Genomic DNA, 20,263 nt, shown 5'->3' with positions numbered 1-20,263 from the left:
ACCTCTGAGGAGAGACACACCACAGGTTAACACCCATACACTGGTACCGGACCTCTGAGGAGAGACACACACACAGGTTAACCCATACACTGTACCGGACCTCTGAGGAGAGACACACACACAGGTTAACACCCATACACTGGTACCGGACCTCTGAGGAGAGACACACACAGGTTCACCCATACACTGGTACCGGACCTCTGAGAGAGACACACACACAGGTTAACACCCATACACTGGTACCGGACCTCTGAGGAGAGACACACACACAGGTTAACACCCATACACTGGTACCGGACCTCTGAGGAAGACACACACACACAGGTTAACACCCATACACTGGTACCGGACCTCTGAGGAGAGACACACACACACAGGTTACACCGACCTCTGAGGAGAGACGGCACACACACAGGTTACCACCCATACTCTGAGGAGAGACGACACACACACACCAGGTTACCACCCACCTGAGGAGAGACGACACACACACAGGTTACCACCCATACACTGAGGAGAGCGGCACACCACAGGTACCACCCATACACTGAGGAGAGAAGACACACACAGGTTACCACCCATACACTGAGGAGAGAAGACACACACAGGTTAACCACCCATACACTGAGGAGAGACGGCACACACAGGTTACCAACCCGGACCTCTGAGGGAGTGACGACACACACACACAGGTTACCACCCATACACTGAGGAGAGAAGACACACACACAGGTTACCACCCACGCGTGATAAAGGCCGTCAGTATACTGTAAGCCCGTACGCGTGATAAAGGCCGTCAGTATACTGTAAGCCCGTACGCGTGATAAAGGCCGTCAGTATACTGTAAGCCCGTACGCGTGATAAAGACGCCAGTATACTGTAAGCCCGTACGCGTGATAAAGACCGTCAGTATACTGTAAGCCCGTTACGCGTGATAAAGACCGCCAGTATACTGTAAGCCCGTACGCGTGATAAAGACCGCCAGTATACTGTAAAGCCCGTACGCGTGATAAAGACCGCCAGTATACTTGTAAGCCCGTACGCGTGATAAAGGCCGTCAGTATACTGTAAGCCCGTACGCGTGATAAGGCCGTCAGTATACTGTAAGCCCGTACGCGTGATAAGGCCGTCAGTATACTGTAAGCCCATTACGCGTGATAAAGACCCCGCCAGTATACTGTAAGCCCGTACGCGTGATAAAGACCGTCAGTTATACTGTAAGCCCGTACGCGTGATAAAGGCCGTCAGTATACTGTAAGCCCGTACGCGTGATAAAGTACCGTCAGTATACTGTAAGCCCGTACGCGTGATAAAGGACGTTCAGTATACTGTAAGCCCGTACGCGTGATAAAGGACGTCAGTATACTGTAAGCCCGTACGCGTGATAAAGGTCCGTCAGTATACTGTAAGCCCGTACGCGTGATAAAGACCGTCGTATACTGTAAGCCCGTACGCGTGATAAAGGACGTCAGTATACTGTAAGCCCGTACGCGTGATAAAGGACGTCAGTATACTGTAAGCCCGTACGCGTGATAAAGGACGTCAGTATACTGTAAGCCCGTACGCGTGATAAAGACCGTCAGTATACTGTAAGCCCGTACGCGTGATAAAGACCGTCAGTATACTGTAAGCCCTTACGCGTGATAAAGGCCGTCAGTATACTGTAAGCCCGTACGCGTGATAAAGGACGTCAGTATACTGTAAGCCCGTACGCGTGATAAAGGCCGTCAGTATACTGTAAGCCCGTACGCGTGATAAAGACCGTCAGTATACTGTAAGCCCGTACGCGTGATAAAGGCCGTCAGTATACTGTAAGCCCGTACGCGTGATAAAGACCGTCAGTATACTGTAAGCCCGTGCGCGTGATAAAGACCGTCAGTATACTGTAAGCCCGTGCGCGTGATAAAGACCGTCAGTATACTGTAAGCCCGTACGCGTGATAAAGACCGTCAGTATACTGTAAGCCCGTACGCGTGATAAAGGCCGTCAGTATACTGTAAACCCGTACGCGTGATAAAGACCGTCAGTATACTGTAAGCCCGTACGCGTGATAAAGACCGTCAGTATACTGTAAGCCCGTACGCGTGATAAAGACCGTCAGTATACTGTAAGCCCGTACGCGTGATAAAGACCGTCAGTATACTGTAAGCCCGTACGCGTGATAAAGGCCGTCAGTATACTGTAAGCCCGTACGCGTGATAAAGGCCGTCAGTATACTGTAAGCCCGTACGCGTGATAAAGGCCGTCGGTATACTGTAAGCCCGTACGCGTGATAAGACCGTCGGTATACTGTAAGCCCGTACGCGTGATAAAGGCCGTCGGTATACTGTAAGCCCGTACGCGTGATAAAGGCCGTCAGTATACTGTAAGCCCCCGTACGCGTGATAAAGACCGTCAGTATACTGTAAGCCCGTACGCGTGATAAAGACCGTCTGTATACTGTAAGCCCGTACGCGTGATAAAGACCGTCTGTATACTGTAAGCCCGTACGTCGTGATAAAGGACGTCAGTATACTGTAAGCCCGTACGCGTGATAAGGACGTCAGTATACTGTAAGCCCGTACGCGTGATAAAGGGACGTCAGTATACTGTAAGCCCGTACGCGTGATAAAGGACGTCAGTATACTGTAAGCCCGTACGCGTGATAAAGACCGTCAGTATACTGTAAGCCCGTACGCGTGATAAAGGCCGTCAGTATACTGTAAGCCCGTACGCGTGATAAAGGCCGTCAGGTATACTGTAAGCCCGTACGCGTGATAAAGGACGTCAGTATACTGTAAGCCTGTACGCGTGATAAAGACCGTCAGTATACTGTAAGCCCGTACGCGTCATAAAGACCGTCAGTATACTGTAAGCCCGTACGCGTCATAAAAATGGTCAGTATACTGTAAGCCCGTACGCGTGATAAAGGCCGTCAGTATACTGTAAGCCCGTACGCGTGATAAAGACCGTCAGTATACTGTAAGCCCGTACGCGTGATAAAGACCGTCAGTATACTGTAAGCCCGTACGCGTGATAAAGGCCGTCGTATACTGTAAGCCCGTACGCGTGATAAAGGCCGTCGGTATACTGTAAGCCCGTACGCGTGATAAAGGCCGTCAGTATACTGTAAGCCCGTACGCGTGATAAAGACCGTCAGTATACTGTAAGCCCGTACGCGTGATAAAGGCCGTCAGTATACTGTAAGCCCGTACGCGTGATAAAGACCGTCTGTATACTGTAAGCCCGTACGCGTGATAAAGGACGTCAGTATACTGTAAGCCCGTACGCGTGATAAAGGACGTCAGTATACTGTAAGCCCGTACGCGTGATAAAGGACGTCAGTATACTGTAAGCCCGTACGCGTGATAAAGGACGTCAGTATACTGTAAGCCCGTACGCGTGATAAAGACCGTCAGTATACTGTAAGCCCGTACCGCAGTGATTAAAGGCCGTCAGTATACTGTAAGCCCGTACGCGTGATAAAGGCCGTCAGTATACTGTAAGCCCGTACGCGTGATAAAGGACGTCAGTATACTGTAAGCCTGTACGCGTGATAAAGACCGTCAGTATACTGTAAGCCGTACGCGTCATAAAGACCGTCAGTATACTGTAAGCCCGTACGCGTCATAAAAATGGTCAGTATACTGTAAGCCCGTACGCGTGATAAAGGCCGTCAGTATACTGTAAGCCTGTACGCGTGATAAAGACCGTCAGTATACTGTAAGCCCGTACGCGTGATAAAGACCGTCAGTATACTGTAAGCCCGTACGCGTGATAAGGCCGTCGGTATACTGTAAGCCCGTACGCGTGATAAAGGCCGTCGGTATACTGTAAGCCCGTACGCGTGATAAAGGCCGTCAGTATACTGTAAGCCCGTACGCGTGATAAAGACCGTCAGTATACTGTAAGCCCGTACGCGTGATAAAGGCCGTCAGTATACTGTAAGCCCGTACGCGTGATAAAGACCGTCTGTATACTGTAAGCCCGTACGCGTGATAAAGGACGTCAGTATACTGTAAGCCCGTACGCGTGATAAAGGACGTCAGTATACTGTAAGCCCGTACGCGTGATAAAGGACGTCAGTATACTGTAAGCCCGTACGCGTGATAAAGGACGTCAGTATACTGTAAGCCCGTACGCGTGATAAAGACCGTCAGTATACTGTAAGCCCGTACGCGTGATAAAGGCCGTCAGTATACTGTAAGCCCGTACGCGTGATAAAGGCCGTCAGTATACTGTAAGCCCGTACGCGTGATAAAGGACGTCAGTATACTGTAAGCCTGTACGCGTGATAAAGACCGTCAGTATACTGTAAGCCCGTACGCGTCATAAAGACCGTCAGTATACTGTAAGCCCGTACGCGTCATAAAAAATGGTCAGTATACTGTAAGCCCGTACGCGTGATAAAGGCCGTCAGTATACTGTAAGCCTGTACGCGTGATAAAGACCGTCAGTATACTGTAAGCCCGTACGCGTGATAAAGACCGTCAGTATACTGTAAGCCCGTACGCGTGATAAAGGCCGTCGGTATACTGTAAGCCCGTACGCGTGATAAAGGCCGTCGGTATACTGTAAGCCCGTACGCGTGATAAAGGCCGTCAGTATACTGTAAGCCCGTACGCGTGATAAAGACCGTCAGTATACTGTAAGCCCGTACGCGTGATAAAGGCCGTCAGTATACTGTAAGCCCGTACGCGTGATAAAGACCGTCTGTATACTGTAAGCCCGTACGCGTGATAAAGGACGTCAGTATACTGTAAGCCCGTACGCGTGATAAAGGACGTCAGTATACTGTAAGCCCGTACGCGTGATAAAGGACGTCAGTATACTGTAAGCCCGTACGCGTGATAAAGGACGTCAGTATACTGTAAGCCCGTACGCGTGATAAAGACCGTCAGTATACTGTAAGCCCGTACGCGTGATAAAGGCCGTCAGTATACTGTAAGCCCGTACGCGTGATAAAGGCCGTCAGTATACTGTAAGCCCGTACGCGTGATAAAGGACGTCAGTATACTGTAAGCCTGTACGCGTGATAAAGACCGTCAGTATACTGTAAGCCCGTACGCGTCATAAAGACCGTCAGTATACTGTAAGCCCGTACGCGTCATAAAAATGGTCAGTATACTGTAAGCCCGTACGCGTGATAAAGGCCGTCAGTATACTGTAAGCCTGTACGCGTGATAAAGACCGTCAGTATACTGTAAGCCCGTACGCGTGATAAAGACCGTCAGTATACTGTAAGCCCGTACGCGTGATAAAGGCCGTCGGTATACTGTAAGCCCGTACGCGTGATAAAGGCCGTCGGTATACTGTAAGCCCGTACGCGTGATAAAGGCCGTCAGTATACTGTAAGCCCGTACGCGTGATAAAGACCGTCAGTATACTGTAAGCCCGTACGCGTGATAAAGGCCGTCAGTATACTGTAAGCCCGTACGCGTGATAAAGACCGTCGGTATACTGTAAGCCCGTACGCGTGATAAAGGCCGTCGGTATACTGTAAGCCCGTACGCGTGATAAAGGCCGTCAGTATACTGTAAGCCCGTACGCGTGATAAAGACCGTCAGTATACTGTAAGCCCGTACGCGTGATAAAGGCCGTCAGTATACTGTAAGCCCGTACGCGTGATAAAGACCGTCTGTATACTGTAAGCCCGTACGCGTGATAAAGACCGTCTGTATACTGTAAGCCCGTACGCGTGATAAAGGACGTCAGTATACTGTAAGCCCGTACGCGTGATAAAGGACGTCAGTATACTGTAAGCCCGTACGCGTGATAAAGGACGTCAGTATACTGTAAGCCCGTACGCGTGATAAAGGACGTCAGTATACTGTAAGCCCGTACGCGTGATAAAGACCGTCAGTATACTGTAAGCCCGTACGCGTGATAAAGGCCGTCAGTATACTGTAAGCCCGTACGCGTGATAAAGGACGTCAGTATACTGTAAGCCTGTACGCGTGATAAAGACCGTCAGTATACTGTAAGCCCGTACGCGTCATAAAGACCGTCAGTATACTGTAAGCCCGTACGCGTCATAAAAATGGTCAGTATACTGTAAGCCCGTACGCGTGATAAAGGCCGTCAGTATACTGTAAGCCCGTACGCGTGATAAAGACCGTCAGTATACTGTAAGCCCGTACGCGTGATAAAGACCGTCAGTATACTGTAAGCCCGTACGCGTGATAAAGGCCGTCGGTATACTGTAAGCCCGTACGCGTGATAAAGGCCGTCGGTATACTGTAAGCCCGTACGCGTGATAAAGGCCGTCAGTATACTGTAAGCCCGTACGCGTGATAAAGACCGTCAGTATACTGTAAGCCCGTACGCGTGATAAAGGCCGTCAGTATACTGTAAGCCCGTACGCGTGATAAAGACCGTCTGTATACTGTAAGCCCGTACGCGTGATAAAGGACGTCAGTATACTGTAAGCCCGTACGCGTGATAAAGGACGTCAGTATACTGTAAGCCCGTACGCGTGATAAAGGACGTCAGTATACTGTAAGCCCGTACGCGTGATAAAGGACGTCAGTATACTGTAAGCCCGTACGCGTGATAAAGACCGTCAGTATACTGTAAGCCCGTACGCGTGATAAAGGCCGTCAGTATACTGTAAGCCCGTACGCGTGATAAAGGCCGTCAGTATACTGTAAGCCCGTACGCGTGATAAAGGACGTCAGTATACTGTAAGCCTGTACGCGTGATAAAGACCGTCAGTATACTGTAAGCCCGTACGCGTCATAAAGACCGTCAGTATACTGTAAGCCCGTACGCGTCATAAAAATGGTCAGTATACTGTAAGCCCGTACGCGTGATAAAGGCCGTCAGTATACTGTAAGCCCGTACGCGTGATAAAGACCGTCAGTATACTGTAAGCCCGTACGCGTGATAAAGACCGTCAGTATACTGTAAGCCCGTACGCGTGATAAAGGCCGTCGGTATACTGTAAGCCCGTACGCGTGATAAAGGCCGTCGGTATACTGTAAGCCCGTACGCGTGATAAAGGCCGTCAGTATACTGTAAGCCCGTACGCGTGATAAAGACCGTCAGTATACTGTAAGCCCGTACGCGTGATAAAGGCCGTCAGTATACTGTAAGCCCGTACGCGTGATAAAGACCGTCGGTATACTGTAAGCCCGTACGCGTGATAAAGGCCGTCGGTATACTGTAAGCCCGTACGCGTGATAAAGGCCGTCGGTATACTGTAAGCCCGTACGCGTGATAAAGACCGTCAGTATACTGTAAGCCCGTACGCGTGATAAAGGCCGTCAGTATACTGTAAGCCCGTACGCGTGATAAAGACCGTCTGTATACTGTAAGCCCGTACGCGTGATAAAGACCGTCTGTATACTGTAAGCCCGTACGCGTGATAAAGGACGTCAGTATACTGTAAGCCCGTACGCGTGATAAAGGACGTCAGTATACTGTAAGCCCGTACGCGTGATAAAGGACGTCAGTATACTGTAAGCCCGTACGCGTGATAAAGGACGTCAGTATACTGTAAGCCCGTACGCGTGATAAAGACCGTCAGTATACTGTAAGCCCGTACGCGTGATAAAGGCCGTCAGTATACTGTAAGCCCGTACGCGTGATAAAGGCCGTCAGTATACTGTAAGCCCGTACGCGTGATAAAGGACGTCAGTATACTGTAAGCCTGTACGCGTGATAAAGACCGTCAGTATACTGTAAGCCCGTACGCGTCATAAAGACCGTCAGTATACTGTAAGCCCGTACGCGTCATAAAAATGGTCAGTATACTGTAAGCCCGTACGCGTGATAAAGGCCGTCAGTATACTGTAAGCCCGTACGCGTGATAAAGACCGTCAGTATACTGTAAGCCCGTACGCGTGATAAAGACCGTCAGTATACTGTAAGCCCGTACGCGTGATAAAGGCCGTCAGTATACTGTAAGCCCGTACGCGTGATAAAGGCCGTCGGTATACTGTAAGCCCGTACGCGTGATAAAGGCCGTCAGTATACTGTAAGCCCGTACGCGTGATAAAGACCGTCAGTATACTGTAAGCCCGTACGCGTGATAAAGGCCGTCAGTATACTGTAAGCCCGTACGCGTGATAAAGACCGTCAGTATACTGTAAGCCCGTACGCGTGATAAAGGCCGTCGGTATACTGTAAGCCCGTACGCGTGATAAAGGCCGTCAGTATACTGTAAGCCCGTACGCGTGATAAAGACCGTCAGTATACTGTAAGCCCGTACGCGTGATAAAGGCCGTCGGTATACTGTAAGCCCGTACGCGTGATAAAGGACGTCAGTATACTGTAAGCCCGTACGCGTGATAAAGACCGTCAGTATACTGTAAGCCCGTACGCGTGATAAAGGCCGTCAGTATACTGTAAGCCCGTACGCGTGATAAAGACCGTCAGTATACTGTAAGCCCGTACGCGTGATAAAGGCCGTCAGTATACTGTAAGCCCGTACGCGTGATAAAGACCGTCAGTATACTGTAAGCCCGTACGCGTGATAAAGACCGTCAGTATACTGTAAGCCCGCGTGATAAAGGCCGTCAGTATACTGTAAGCCCGTACGCGTGATAAAGGCCGTCAGTATACTGTAAGCCCGTACACGTGATAAGGACAATGAATACAATGTACACGTGCAATTTTATTCCACTAAATTATGCAAATTAACCTATAGACTGATAAGCATGACGAGTCAAATGTATTTCCATCGACTGGTATTCCCATCAAAAAATAGTCTAAAAAGCATTATTTCGTAATGGGATTTTTTCTTCTCCTGGACAATTGCCGGTGCCAATTTTATTTATGGACTTAAAGTAGCCAAAAGTCAGCTGTTACCAGCTAACAGAAACCCTGGTGTTGTAGTAGTAGTTTGACTGTCGTCTGCCTGTCAGACAGGTGGTTTATATGGAGCTCCTTAGAGCTCCAACCAGCCTTATAAACTGGGTGGTTCGAGCCCTGAATGCTGATTGGCTGACAGCCGTGGCGTATCAGAACGTATACCACAGGTATGACAAAACATTTATTTTTACTGCTTTAATTACATTGGTAACCAGTTTATAATAACAATAAGACACCTCAGGGGTTTGTGATATATGGGCAATATATCCTGGCTACGGGCTGTGTCCAGGCACTCCGCGTTGCGTCGTGGGTAAGAACAGCCCTTAGCCGCGGTATATTGGCCATGATCCACACCCCCTCGTGGCTTATTGATTAATTACCACCATTGAACTGGGACCAGTGTTTCTCCTAGCATTACTGAGGTGGGGCAGGCCTCCCATAACTGTCTAGCACTTATACCCTCAGCTCTCAACTGGTCAAATTGCTTTCATTGGAAATCTCCATTCTGGCAGATGTGGGTGCCTCTGCACCCCATCTAGATCAATTCTAGGGGAAACCTTGCCTGGGAGACAGTAGAGATGTGGTCCTATTGTGTTTCTGCATTCATTGATGAGGATTTGATGAGAAGAGGTGAGAAGAGATCCCTGAAGTGGAAGGGTGGGGGGAGAGTGTTACCATACCAACCCCACCCCCCTCCTCTCTGAAGGCTGTAATTGACTTGACCTTTCTGAGTAGATCTTAATGAAGCTCTGAGACCAGCGTTCAACACACACACACGCTCCATACACACCACCCTACAACCATCTGTCCTGGACTACAGGAGCAACACCCTCAGTAACTACAGCTGGACAACTGGAACTGTGTGGAGTAGAGGACACCTCTAACCGTTGTCAGTAGTGGTCTCAGTCTAGAACTGTGTGGAGTAGAGGACATCTCTAACCGTTGTCAGTAGTGGTCTCAGTCTAGAACTGTGTGGAGTAGAGGACATCTCTAACCGTTGTCAGTAGTGGTCTCAGTCTAGAACTGTGTGGAGTAGAGGAGACCTCTAACCGTTGTCAGTAGTGGTCTCAGTCTAGAACTGTGTGGAGTAGAGGACATCTCTAACCGTTGTCAGTAGTGGTCTCAGTCTAGAACTGTGTGGAGTAGAGGACATCTCTAACCGTTGTCAGTAGTGGTCTCAGTCTAGAACTGTGTGGAGTAGAGAAGACCTCTAACCGTTGTCAGTAGTGGTCTCAGTCTAGAACTGTGTGGAGTAGAGGAGACCTCTAACCGTTGTCAGTAGTGGTCTCAGTCTAGAACTGTGTGGAGTAGAGGAGACCTCTAACCGTTGTCAGTAGTGGTCTCAGTCTAGAACTGTGTGGAGTAGAGGAGACCTCTAACCGTTGTCAGTAGTGGTCTCAGTCTAGAACTGTGTGGAGTAGAGGACATCTCTAAACGTTGTCAGTAGTGGTCTCAGTCTAGAACTGTGTGGAGTAGAGGACACCTCTAACCGTTGTCAGTAGTGGTCTCAGTCTAGAACTGTGTGGAGTAGAGGACATCTCTAACCGTTGTCCGTAGTGGTCTCAGTCTAGAACTGTGTGGAGTAGAGGACATCTCTAACCGTTGTCAGTAGTGGTCTCAGTCTAGAACTGTGTGGAGTAGAGGAGACCTCTAACCGTTGTCAGTAGTGGTCTCAGTCTAGAACTGTGTGGAGTAGAGGACATCTCTAACCGTTGTCAGTAGTGGTCTCAGTCTAGAACTGTGTGGAGTAGAGGACATCTCTAACCGTTGTCAGTAGTGGTCTCAGTCTAGAACTGTGTGGAGTAGAGGAGACCTCTAACCGTTGTCAGTAGTGGTCTCAGTCTAGAACTGTGTGGAGTAGAGGAGACCTCTAACCGTTGTCAGTAGTGGTCTCAGTCTAGAACTGTGTGGAGTAGAGGACACCTCTAACCGTTGTCAGTAGTGGTCTCAGTCTAGAACTGTGTGGAGTAGAGGAGACCTCTAACCGTTGTCAGTAGTGGTCTCAGTCTAGAACTGTGTGGAGTAGAGGAGACCTCTAACCGTTGTCAGTAGTGGTCTCAGTCTAGAACTGTGTGGAGTAGAGGAGACCTCTAACCGTTGTCAGTAGTGGTCTCAGTCTAGAACTGTGTGGAGTAGAGGAGACCTCTAACCGTTGTCAGTAGTGGTCTCAGTCTAGAACTGTGTGGAGTAGAGGACACCTCTAACCGTTGTCAGTAGTGGTCTCAGTCTAGAACTGTGTGGAGTAGAGGACATCTCTAACCGTTGTCAGTAGTGGTCTCAGTCTAGAACTGTGTGGAGTAGAGGACATCTCTAACCGTTGTCAGTAGTGGTCTCAGTCTAGAACTGTGTGGAGTAGAGGAGACCTCTAACCGTTGTCAGTAGTGGTCTCAGTCTAGAACTGTGTGGAGTAGAGGACATCTCTAACCGTTGTCAGTAGTGGTCTCAGTCTAGAACTGTGTGGAGTAGAGGACATCTCTAACCGTTGTCAGTAGTGGTCTCTGTCTAGAACTGTGTGGAGTAGAGGACATCTCTAACCGTTGTCAGTAGTGGTCTCAGTCTAGAACTGTGACCAGGAGTCATAGAACAGCGGCCCGACCGTCAGAAAGCGGCCAGACTTAGAAAGCTGGAGTGTTCACATGTGTTAAGGAACAGTATGGAGCTGAACTGACAGTGTCTGTAAGGGGACGGGATGGAGGGGGGGCTCCAGGAACATACACACCCTGGGGTCTGATCAGCATTTAGCCCCAGTCCCCCAAGTCTCATTTACTGCCATTAAACATTCATGCTCTTCCTCATAAACAATGTACATACCTACTCTGTGTGTGTGTGTGTGTGTGTATATATATATATATTATATATATATATATATATATATATATATATATATATATATATTTATTGTGTGCATTTGAAGGAATCCTAGAGCCTTTGTGTGAGTGTGTATGGTTGTGTGTGTATATATATATATATACACTCACACTTTGAGTCCTGGTGAGTCCTCAGTGTAGAAGCGCCACATGCCCCCTGTGCCGCCCGCTGACGCTGTGGTCCTGCCTGCACTGCGTGTGCCACTGCTCGTTGCTTTCCTGTGACATCACACATACGAGACACAACATGTGAGCTATAACATCATATACAAGAGACAACAAGCTATTTACATGAGAGGTTGTCAGTCACACCTTTACAGAGTTGCCTGCACACAAACAATTAACCTTCATTTGCTCCAGTTGACTGTTTTTTTTGCCTGAGTCTCAGATGGTTAGATGTAAAAACACAGAGGATCTAGGAAATACTGCCTCTGCAGTGACTGTGCAGTTCTAAGCCATATCTGAACCCATAACATTATTGTGTGAAATGACAAATCACAGACACTGTCCAGTGTTTCCCGCAGGATTTTTCCCCCAGCAGTGGTGGCAAGGGTAGCGGGGGGAGCTACTAGCAGTAACACAATGACATGCTAGCTGTTCCCATAGACATCCAGTCATTGAGCCAATTACTATCAATTTAAAAGTGCGTATCAGCAGAGATATCATGGGTCGCGCTAACGGAGGATTCAGGGATTTTTTTTTTTTTACACAGATTTTTTTTTATGGAGAAAAAAGATTTATTGTTGCATTTTGTAAACGCAGATCTTAAATGCTTATTGTAAATTCTGCCCTGCTTCAGTCAGGGTTGGCTCCAAATCATCAATGTAACAGGATCATTTCCGTGCTTCAGTTGCACTCCACTCTGATGAAATATCTTTGCTCTTGTCATTGGATCACCAGACAGCGCTCTGACTGATGTGTAGGATACTTTTCTCCGGTGTGTTTTTTCTCCGGTAGCCAGTTAAAATGCAAGATTAACTTCAAAACAAAGCATTAAAAAGAATGCAGCCAGCTACATTTCCTATAAACATTAGAAATATGGCCATGCATAGTTTTTACAAAAACTACCTTGCTTTTTCATTGTAAGCCAATTTACGTGTGGCTGCTAGCTAAATAGTGTTGTACTTCTGTTGACATCTGATGAAAACGATTTTCTGCCAAATGTGTTGAACCAATGCATTTTGTGTGAACGAGTGTTCTTATCCAAAGAACTAGCTAATGTGACCCCTGGATATACACATAAAAAAATAGATACCTTTTCCCCCCCAGCCATGGCAACAAGTTAGCAGCAGTGGGCCACCGCTGCTAAATGAATGTAGGGGAAACACTGCTGTCTGAGGTAGAAGTACTACAGTACCTAACTCCCTCTACTACAGCAGTTTGTGTTCAGACTAGCTCCAGTAGTTAATGTCCTGATGTAGTGATTCATAACTGCTGTACACATCAGCTGAGATTAAAGGGGGCTAAACGAGGTAATGAGTGAATGAGGGATAAGGTAGTACTGGGTAATGATGATGATGACATCGAGGCTCTGATTACATACTGATTAAGCCTAAAGCACCAACATTTATCGAGAGGTATCTACACAGAGGGATATCTAAACACCATCACTCTCCCTACAGTATTATGTCATCAAAGAGACAGGGGGAAGGGGAGGAGGGTCCCAAATCATTTTACATCCTCTAGTCTACATAAAATGTTGTTTATTTTAGTAATGTACTCATGTGTTATAGGTTGGAGCTAGGTAGTAATGTTGATGCTTGGAGGTGGTTAGGGGTACCAGTATGAAATGTCTTGAGTCTGACTGGAGTCTTGGTGTTTGTTTGTTGTAGATCCTTCTGCCTTAGGTGGGGTTTTGTGTGGCTCTTGCTGCCATGCTCCATGATGATGCATTGGTATTTTGTTTTTGAAGCACTTTGAGATTATGAAAAGTGCTATAGAAATGTAATAAATGATTATTATTACCTCTGTCGGACTGTGGATCCTGCTGCGCGGGGGGCCACGGTCTTGCTGGGGGATCGGCTCCCTGCACCGACATTAGTCGCACTTGATGCTGGTCCAGGCTGAGGAAGAGACAGTTACATTAAAACACACACAAAATACTAAGAATACATAAGAAAACAGAAATGTAACCATTGGATTTGACCCACTTGGATGTGGGGTTCTCTGAAATGATAATCACAAATAACTTCCTCATAATATATAGGAGATCACTCTAGCTACTACTAGAGGCCCTCTTTACCAGCGATGAGGACCCTAAAGCGCCATGAACAGCGTACTCAAATGTCATTGCAATGATTGTTTGTGATAGTCTGGCTGTCTTACACATAACAGAATAAAGATTCGCTGATTCGAAAAATAGCCACGTCTACAAATAGATCATGGATCATCATAGTAACTAACCTAACTTTAGCTAGCTGGCTACCTTAGATGGCTTCTAAACCTGACAGTCATCTCGACGGTAAAGAATGATTATAATATAAAACAGCAATGTTAAATAAGACTAATCTATAACATCATCCCTGTAATTATACTAGGTTAGCTTGCTAACAGAGGCTAATTGAATGTCTCTGTTATGCCTAGCTAAATTGAATGAGAGCTAGCTAGCTAACGTAAGGTAGCTAAAGCAGTCAGTTAGCTACAGCCAAGTTAGAGGTGTACAACAATATAAATTATTTTGAAAAAAGTATAGAATTCTTACCATTTTAAGTTGGTCTTGAAGAAAACTTCAACTGTTCTTCTAACTGAAGTCTACGTCAAAAGGGCAGCAGTGCTGTACAAAAATCGCCACAACTTCAGAAGGAATCCAAGAAAGATGACGCTTGTCTAAAAAGGACACGATTACAGAACGAAGGACCATTTTAGGTGCCCTATGTCAAGCCTGAACCAAGACAGCCTATAATTGACATCTAACGGATTCAATTTATTACAAATTATAGATTAATATATAATCTCCTGGTAAAAAATTATTTCTTTAAAAATGTTTACTTTAATTTCTAATTTGTTTAATCTAATTTTGGAGTTTGAACGAAAGGCAAATGAAAAGTGTGCGTGCGGAGAGAGGTGACGTGTCTCATAGGAAGCGACGTGCTCCAGAGGGTGGCATCTGACGCCATTTTGGTTCAACACAGGGGGATTTGCCGTTGGAAATAAATTGAACATTTGAGCCAGCATGTTGATTTATAGGCACAGTGGCTTATTCGTGTTCGTAAACTGATCACTGTTTCCTGGACACAAGTTGGACAGACTGCATTATCAGGGAGCGAAAGGTAAAGTTTATGACAGACAACGTCCACACTGAATTAGTAACGAATGCATACTAGCTGGTCTCTGTGATACTAGCTACTCTCAGGTTGATATAAGCTCTATATTCACTGTGTTTAGTGTAGCTGTCGGCTAGAGATATCTATTGTCTGTTTCAACAACATCACGGATAGCTGATGTTATGGATATGCTTAGCCAATTCAACGGGAGAACATTCTATGGGTTGTGGCATTGTAGACTAAACAATCCACCTCTCTGCCATGTTAATAATGTCCTCCATTCTGTAACGTTGTATTGAATCTATTAATATTGTCTGACCCTTCTGAACAAGCCCCATTTTGATGACGCACCTGTCAACCTGTCAGTGTCATCAGGCTTCTTTAAACATGTTGTCTGTCTCCTCCAGGATGGTGCGGGTGGTGTTTCTCCACCCAGACCTGGGTATAGGTGGTGCAGAGAGGCTGGTGGTGGATGCAGCTGTAGCTCTACGCTCTCGCGGCTGCAGTGTTCAGATCTGGACGGCCCACCATGACCCCACACACTGCTTCTCAGAAACACTGGACCCAGACCTGAACGTGGTGGGTGTCTATAAGAGTGTAATCTAATAACAGTGTTATAACACACACTCACACTGTTTTCCTATCTGACCCTGTTTGTCATCTCCAGGTGTGTGTGGGTGACTGGTTGCCCACCAGTGTGTTTGGGTACCTGCATGCCCTGTGTGCCTACCTCAGGATGATCTACGTAGCTCTCTACCTGGTCTTCCTCAGTGGAGTAGAGTATGACGTGGTCTTCTGTGATCAGGTTGGTGACACACCGTCAACATGTTTTTTTTCTCTTCACTTCAGTATAACTCAGTCCATTACCTTTTCATTTTGACTCTCACCTTCACACTAGTCTTTTTTGCCTTCACTTTTTCTGTAGTTGTGATTGTAGTAGATACAACCCTACTCTCTCTCCTCTTACAGGTGTCGGTGTGTATCCCAGTCCTGAGGTTGTCTCGTCAGAGGAAAAAGGTTCTGTTCTACTGTCATTTCCCAGACCAGCTCCTGACCCAGAGAGGCTCAGCTCTGAAAAAGCTCTACCGCGCCCCCATAGATAGACTGGAGGAACTCACCACTGGCATGGCTGATATGGTGAGAGTATAGAACCAGAGAAAGAAGGATTAGATCTTAAGAGTACAAAATACCAACAGTTTCATTCATTTAATTTCAATGGAAACTAGTTTTGATTTTCCCAATTGATCTCTCTCCTCTGACCTTGTTGATGAGATATCACTGACTGATCCTTCTTGTTTCTTGTCCCAGGTGCTGGTGAACAGTTGTTTCACCGCAGGGGTCTTCAGGGAGACCTTCCGTTCCCTGGATGGGGTCCAGACTGACGTCCTCTACCCCTCCCTCAACACACAAAGCTTCGACCGGCCCCCTGAGGAGCAGCTAGAGCAGGGTCTGGGGGGCTTGATCCCTGAAGGCGTATCCTGCCTCTTCCTGTCTCTGAACCGCTATGAGAGGAAGAAGAGCCTGGGTCTGGCCCTGGAGGGCCTCTCTTCCCTGAAGACCTGCCTCGCCCCGGGGGACCAGGCAGGACTCCACCTGGTGGTGGCAGGGGGGTACGACGGCCGTGTTGCTGAGAACGTCCAGCACTATGCTGAGCTGAAGGAGCTAGCAGCACGGCTGGGAGTAGAGGACTCTGTCACCTTCCTGCGCTCTCCCTCAGATAGCCAGAAGGTGGCGCTGTTGCGGGGCAGCGCAGGTGTTCTCTACACGCCCAGCAGAGAGCACTTTGGGATAGTGCCAGTGGAGGCCATGTACTGCTGCTGTCCCGTCATTGCTGTGAGGTCTGGAGGGCCTCTGGAGAGTGTAGGTGACGGGGAGACGGGCTTCCTGTGTGAGCCCACGGCCGAGGCCTTCTCCCTGGCCATGGAGAAGCTGTTCAGAGACCCCCAGCTCCGCAGGGACATGGGCCAGGCCGGCAGGAGGCGGGTTCAGGAGAAGTTCTCCCTGGAGGCCTTCTCAGACCAGCTGCACGGGTACATCCTCAGGCTGACCCAGTGACACCTCTGCTGGGGTAGAGACTGGGCTGGGGTGCGTTAGCGGAGCAGCTTTCGGTAGAAGTCGCCCATAGACACATCTAGATCAGCTTACCTTCTCTCAATCCCTGCCGAAATCCTAACCAAAGAATGGAAAACTGACCTGAGATCAGCATCTCATTGGTGCAACTTCATCCTACTGCAGCTATAGCCAGGTAGAGGTGGATGGGCTAGGTATGTAGGGATAAAATATGGTTACTGAGGACTGGAGGACAGACTGGGGAGGGGGGGGTGCGCTGACTGAGGAGGACTCTAGACAATTAGTCATTGTTCCCCCAGGAGGGGTTGCTGAGGGAATGGAGGGATGGAATCTCAGCTCCAATTAACAAAAGAGTAACGACTTTACCCATACTGCCCCGGGGCCTGTCGTAACAATACCAGCACCGGCCCTTGGTTCTAGAAGTGTGTGTGTGTGTGTGTGAGGGGGTGACCAAGGGCTTAATGAACAAGAGCTATATAACCACTAGGATGGATCTGTAGTGTGATAGATGTGCTGCTGTGTGTTTGCGCATGCCACCGAGCGCCATTAGCCAGTTGGCAGCCACAGATCGATAAGCAGGATGTTTGCCACTTCCTCTGTCCTTTCAGACCTTAGTTACTTTTCACAATGAGGGAATGTTTGGCCTGTACATTGCTGTTGCTGTCTGTCTCTGGGTTATTAGGAGATGATGCTGTGTGTTGGTTATTGTGTGTGTGTAGTATAGAAGGTCATGTCTGCTGGTCAGTCTGTGTTACTAACCTCTAGAAGAGCTCTTATTGACATTCCTCAAGTCTTAATAAAACAGAGGACACATATCTAGTTTACCAACTCTGCTTGTTTTGTTGTCAAGTTCTTTCTTTTTCTCTTTTGTACCAGACTGTTGTGTATCAGGCCAGGTATCCAACACACGCACGCACACCAAATCCAACTGTCATCTACCCACTGCAAATGCAATGCCACCGAGAGAGGAGAGGAGCGGAGAAGTAGAGGGGCGTGTTTGTGAATGCGCGTGTGTGTGTTCAGTCAATGTTTCAGCGAGCAGAGGAATTAGCAGGAGATGAGGAGGGCTGTTACCACGGTGATTTAGAGACCCTGCTAGGAGGGGAAGATAAAGAGGCCCTCTGGAACCACCAGGGAGAGAACACACACACACTGGAGCCACGGGGAGAGGGGGGGCTGAGGATGTGGGAGACTGAGTGTGGTGAACGGATTGCACCCCCCCAATCACCACCTGGGCTATCAGCAGCTCATAAACACAGTGATTTAAAGCAGGAGACTATCAGGCTTCTGGACACACAGGAGGACTGTTCTTCTGTCTCCCCATCTGTCTGATTCTCTGTCTGTTTAACTGTCTGTCTGTCCCTCAAAGCCGTCAAGTCAGTCAGTCCCCCCTCATCCCTTCCCACCTCCCCTCCCTCCTCCTCTGAGCCCTGTGGTGGGGTAGTGTAATTCTGTTATTGAGACACGATGTGTCCTGAGCTGCAGTGATAACCACCGCCCAGGAGCCACCGGCACTCAGGCTTAATTCATTAATGAGACCGCGGGGTTGGTTTTAAATAGGCTCTAATTCCACACACACAGACACCAGGAGAGATTGGGGCGTTGGTGGAGAGATGTATAGGTGTGTGTCTGTGTGTGTGTGCGTATGTGTGCTAGGTTTTTATCGATGTGTATGTGTGCTGGGGGGAGGGGGAGGTGAGATGTATCGGTGTGTGTGTTTATGTGTGTATATCTGTTTTGTTGGCAGTTTGGGAGCGTGTACCCTTATTATTACAACATTAAAGATGAACTCTTTTTTTAAACCTGCTCTCTGATTGGATGTTAATCATGCTTTCTGATTGGGTGTTAATCATGAGCTAAATGGAGATGAGGGAATAACAAACAAGTTAATCACTACAAGCCTTCACCTGGTCACAGACCGCTGGGCTAGAGCCCCGAGAGAACACACACACACACCTATACATCTCGCCATCACCTCCAACCCAGAGTGATGAGAAGTCATGAGGATTGCTCCAACTCAGAGAGGGAATGTGCACTTATCAAAAGTCAACTGAATTTGTCTATTGTCTAGGACAGTGGTTCCCAACCAGGGGTACTAGGACCCCTGGGGGTACTTGTCCTATCCACAGGGGGTGCTTGGCCTATCCACAGGGGGTACTTGAAGACTCATGAGAACATAGGCTTACTGGTAAAATACAAATGGGGGGGTACTTCTGGGCTACTCCGGGCAGAGCTAAATTCAGTTGGTGGTACAGTAACGTAAAGACGTTAGGAACCACTGGTCTAGGATGTTGGTAGTTCTGGTAACTCTGTCCTCCAAATGTCCCTTGTTGGGAGGAGTAATGTCAGTGTAAAGGGTTAATGCAGAGAAGAGAGAACGCTGTAGGCCTGTAGAGTGTCATTGATATATTGTTTAAACAAAGCAAATCTGCATTGATATTCATGGGATGTCTTTCAGCGCTGTTTTACATGGAACACGTTAACAAATTATGCATTTCAGATTTTACTGCTTCTATAAAGTATTCAAATATATTAGCATATACTGTACCTCGTAACTGTTAACTCTGCAGAGCCTTCGGAGTGATACACGCACAAACACACATGTGCACCTGCATGCACACACACACAAACTTTGTGTAAAAGTGATTTAGTCCAGTGACATAAAATAACCATCTCTGGGAGGTTTTAATAAAGCTATCAACAATGTCTGATAGTGGCGTGTTATAGATAGCCTCAATAAAACTATGTTTATGGCTCTGCAAGGAGAGACATTATAGGACTAATTCTACCCAGGCTACAGTAGGCTGTAGGGGCTGCTGCTGAAAAGATGGTGTAGACAGAGAGACAGTGAGACACAGATCTAATACTGTATTGTAGAATAGGAGTTATCTTTACTGTGAATAGAACTGGTCATATTTATCTAGTCTTGAATCTTGACGTGTTCTGGGTGTCATACTGGTGGTCTCCACTCACAGGCTGTCTCCCAGAGTGGCAGGCAGAACAGGGACGAGAAGGGAGAGTGGAGGGTAGGGATGGAGGGTAGGGATGCAGGGAGGAGGGTAGGGATGGAAGGTAGGGATGGAGGGAGGAGGGTAGGGATGGAGGGAGGAGGGTAATGATGGAGGGTGGAGGGTAGGGATGGAGGGAGTAGGGTAGGAATGGAAGGTAGGGATGGAGGGAGGAGGGTAGGGATGGAGGGTAGGGATGGAGGGAGGAGGGTAGGGATGGAGGGAGGAGGGTAGGAATGGAGGGAGGAGGTTAATGATGGAG

The 20,263-nt window shown here is 47.8% G+C and overlaps 1 protein-coding gene and 1 long non-coding RNA gene across 3 annotated transcripts; one reads left to right on the top strand and one right to left on the bottom strand.

The window, feature by feature from the left end:
* Nucleotides 1-334: 334 nt before the first annotated feature.
* Nucleotides 335-13,723, bottom strand: LOC120031136. The gene is made up of 3 exons (XR_005473708.1): nucleotides 13,626-13,723; nucleotides 11,772-11,879; nucleotides 335-353 (listed from the first exon to the last, which is right to left on the bottom strand). It is a non-coding gene; the product is annotated as an uncharacterized LOC120031136 (long non-coding RNA).
* Nucleotides 13,724-14,780: 1,057 nt separating this feature from the next.
* On the top strand, nucleotides 14,781-17,821 carry LOC120031113 (alpha-1,3/1,6-mannosyltransferase ALG2-like). 2 transcript variants are annotated; one of them, XM_038976693.1, is made up of 5 exons: nucleotides 14,781-14,929; nucleotides 15,331-15,502; nucleotides 15,591-15,728; nucleotides 15,893-16,060; nucleotides 16,232-17,821. In XM_038976693.1, the coding sequence occupies exons 2-5, from the start codon at nucleotides 15,332-15,334 to the stop codon at nucleotides 16,976-16,978; spliced, it is 1,224 nt and encodes a 407-aa protein (XP_038832621.1). In that variant the 5' UTR covers nucleotides 14,781-14,929; nucleotide 15,331; the 3' UTR covers nucleotides 16,979-17,821. The 2 variants fall into 2 exon arrangements, with proteins under 2 accessions (XP_038832621.1, XP_038832622.1); XM_038976694.1 differs by lacking the exon at nucleotides 14,781-14,929 and adding an exon at nucleotides 14,930-15,012.
* The last annotated feature ends 2,442 nt before the right edge of the window (nucleotides 17,822-20,263 follow it).

Source organism: Salvelinus namaycush, chromosome 37 (assembly GCF_016432855.1).
Source record: "Salvelinus namaycush isolate Seneca chromosome 37, SaNama_1.0, whole genome shotgun sequence".
Taxonomy (NCBI): Eukaryota; Metazoa; Chordata; class Actinopteri; order Salmoniformes; family Salmonidae; genus Salvelinus; species Salvelinus namaycush.
Note: the sequence above shows the minus strand (reverse complement) of the source record. Positions and strands in the feature narration are given on the sequence as shown.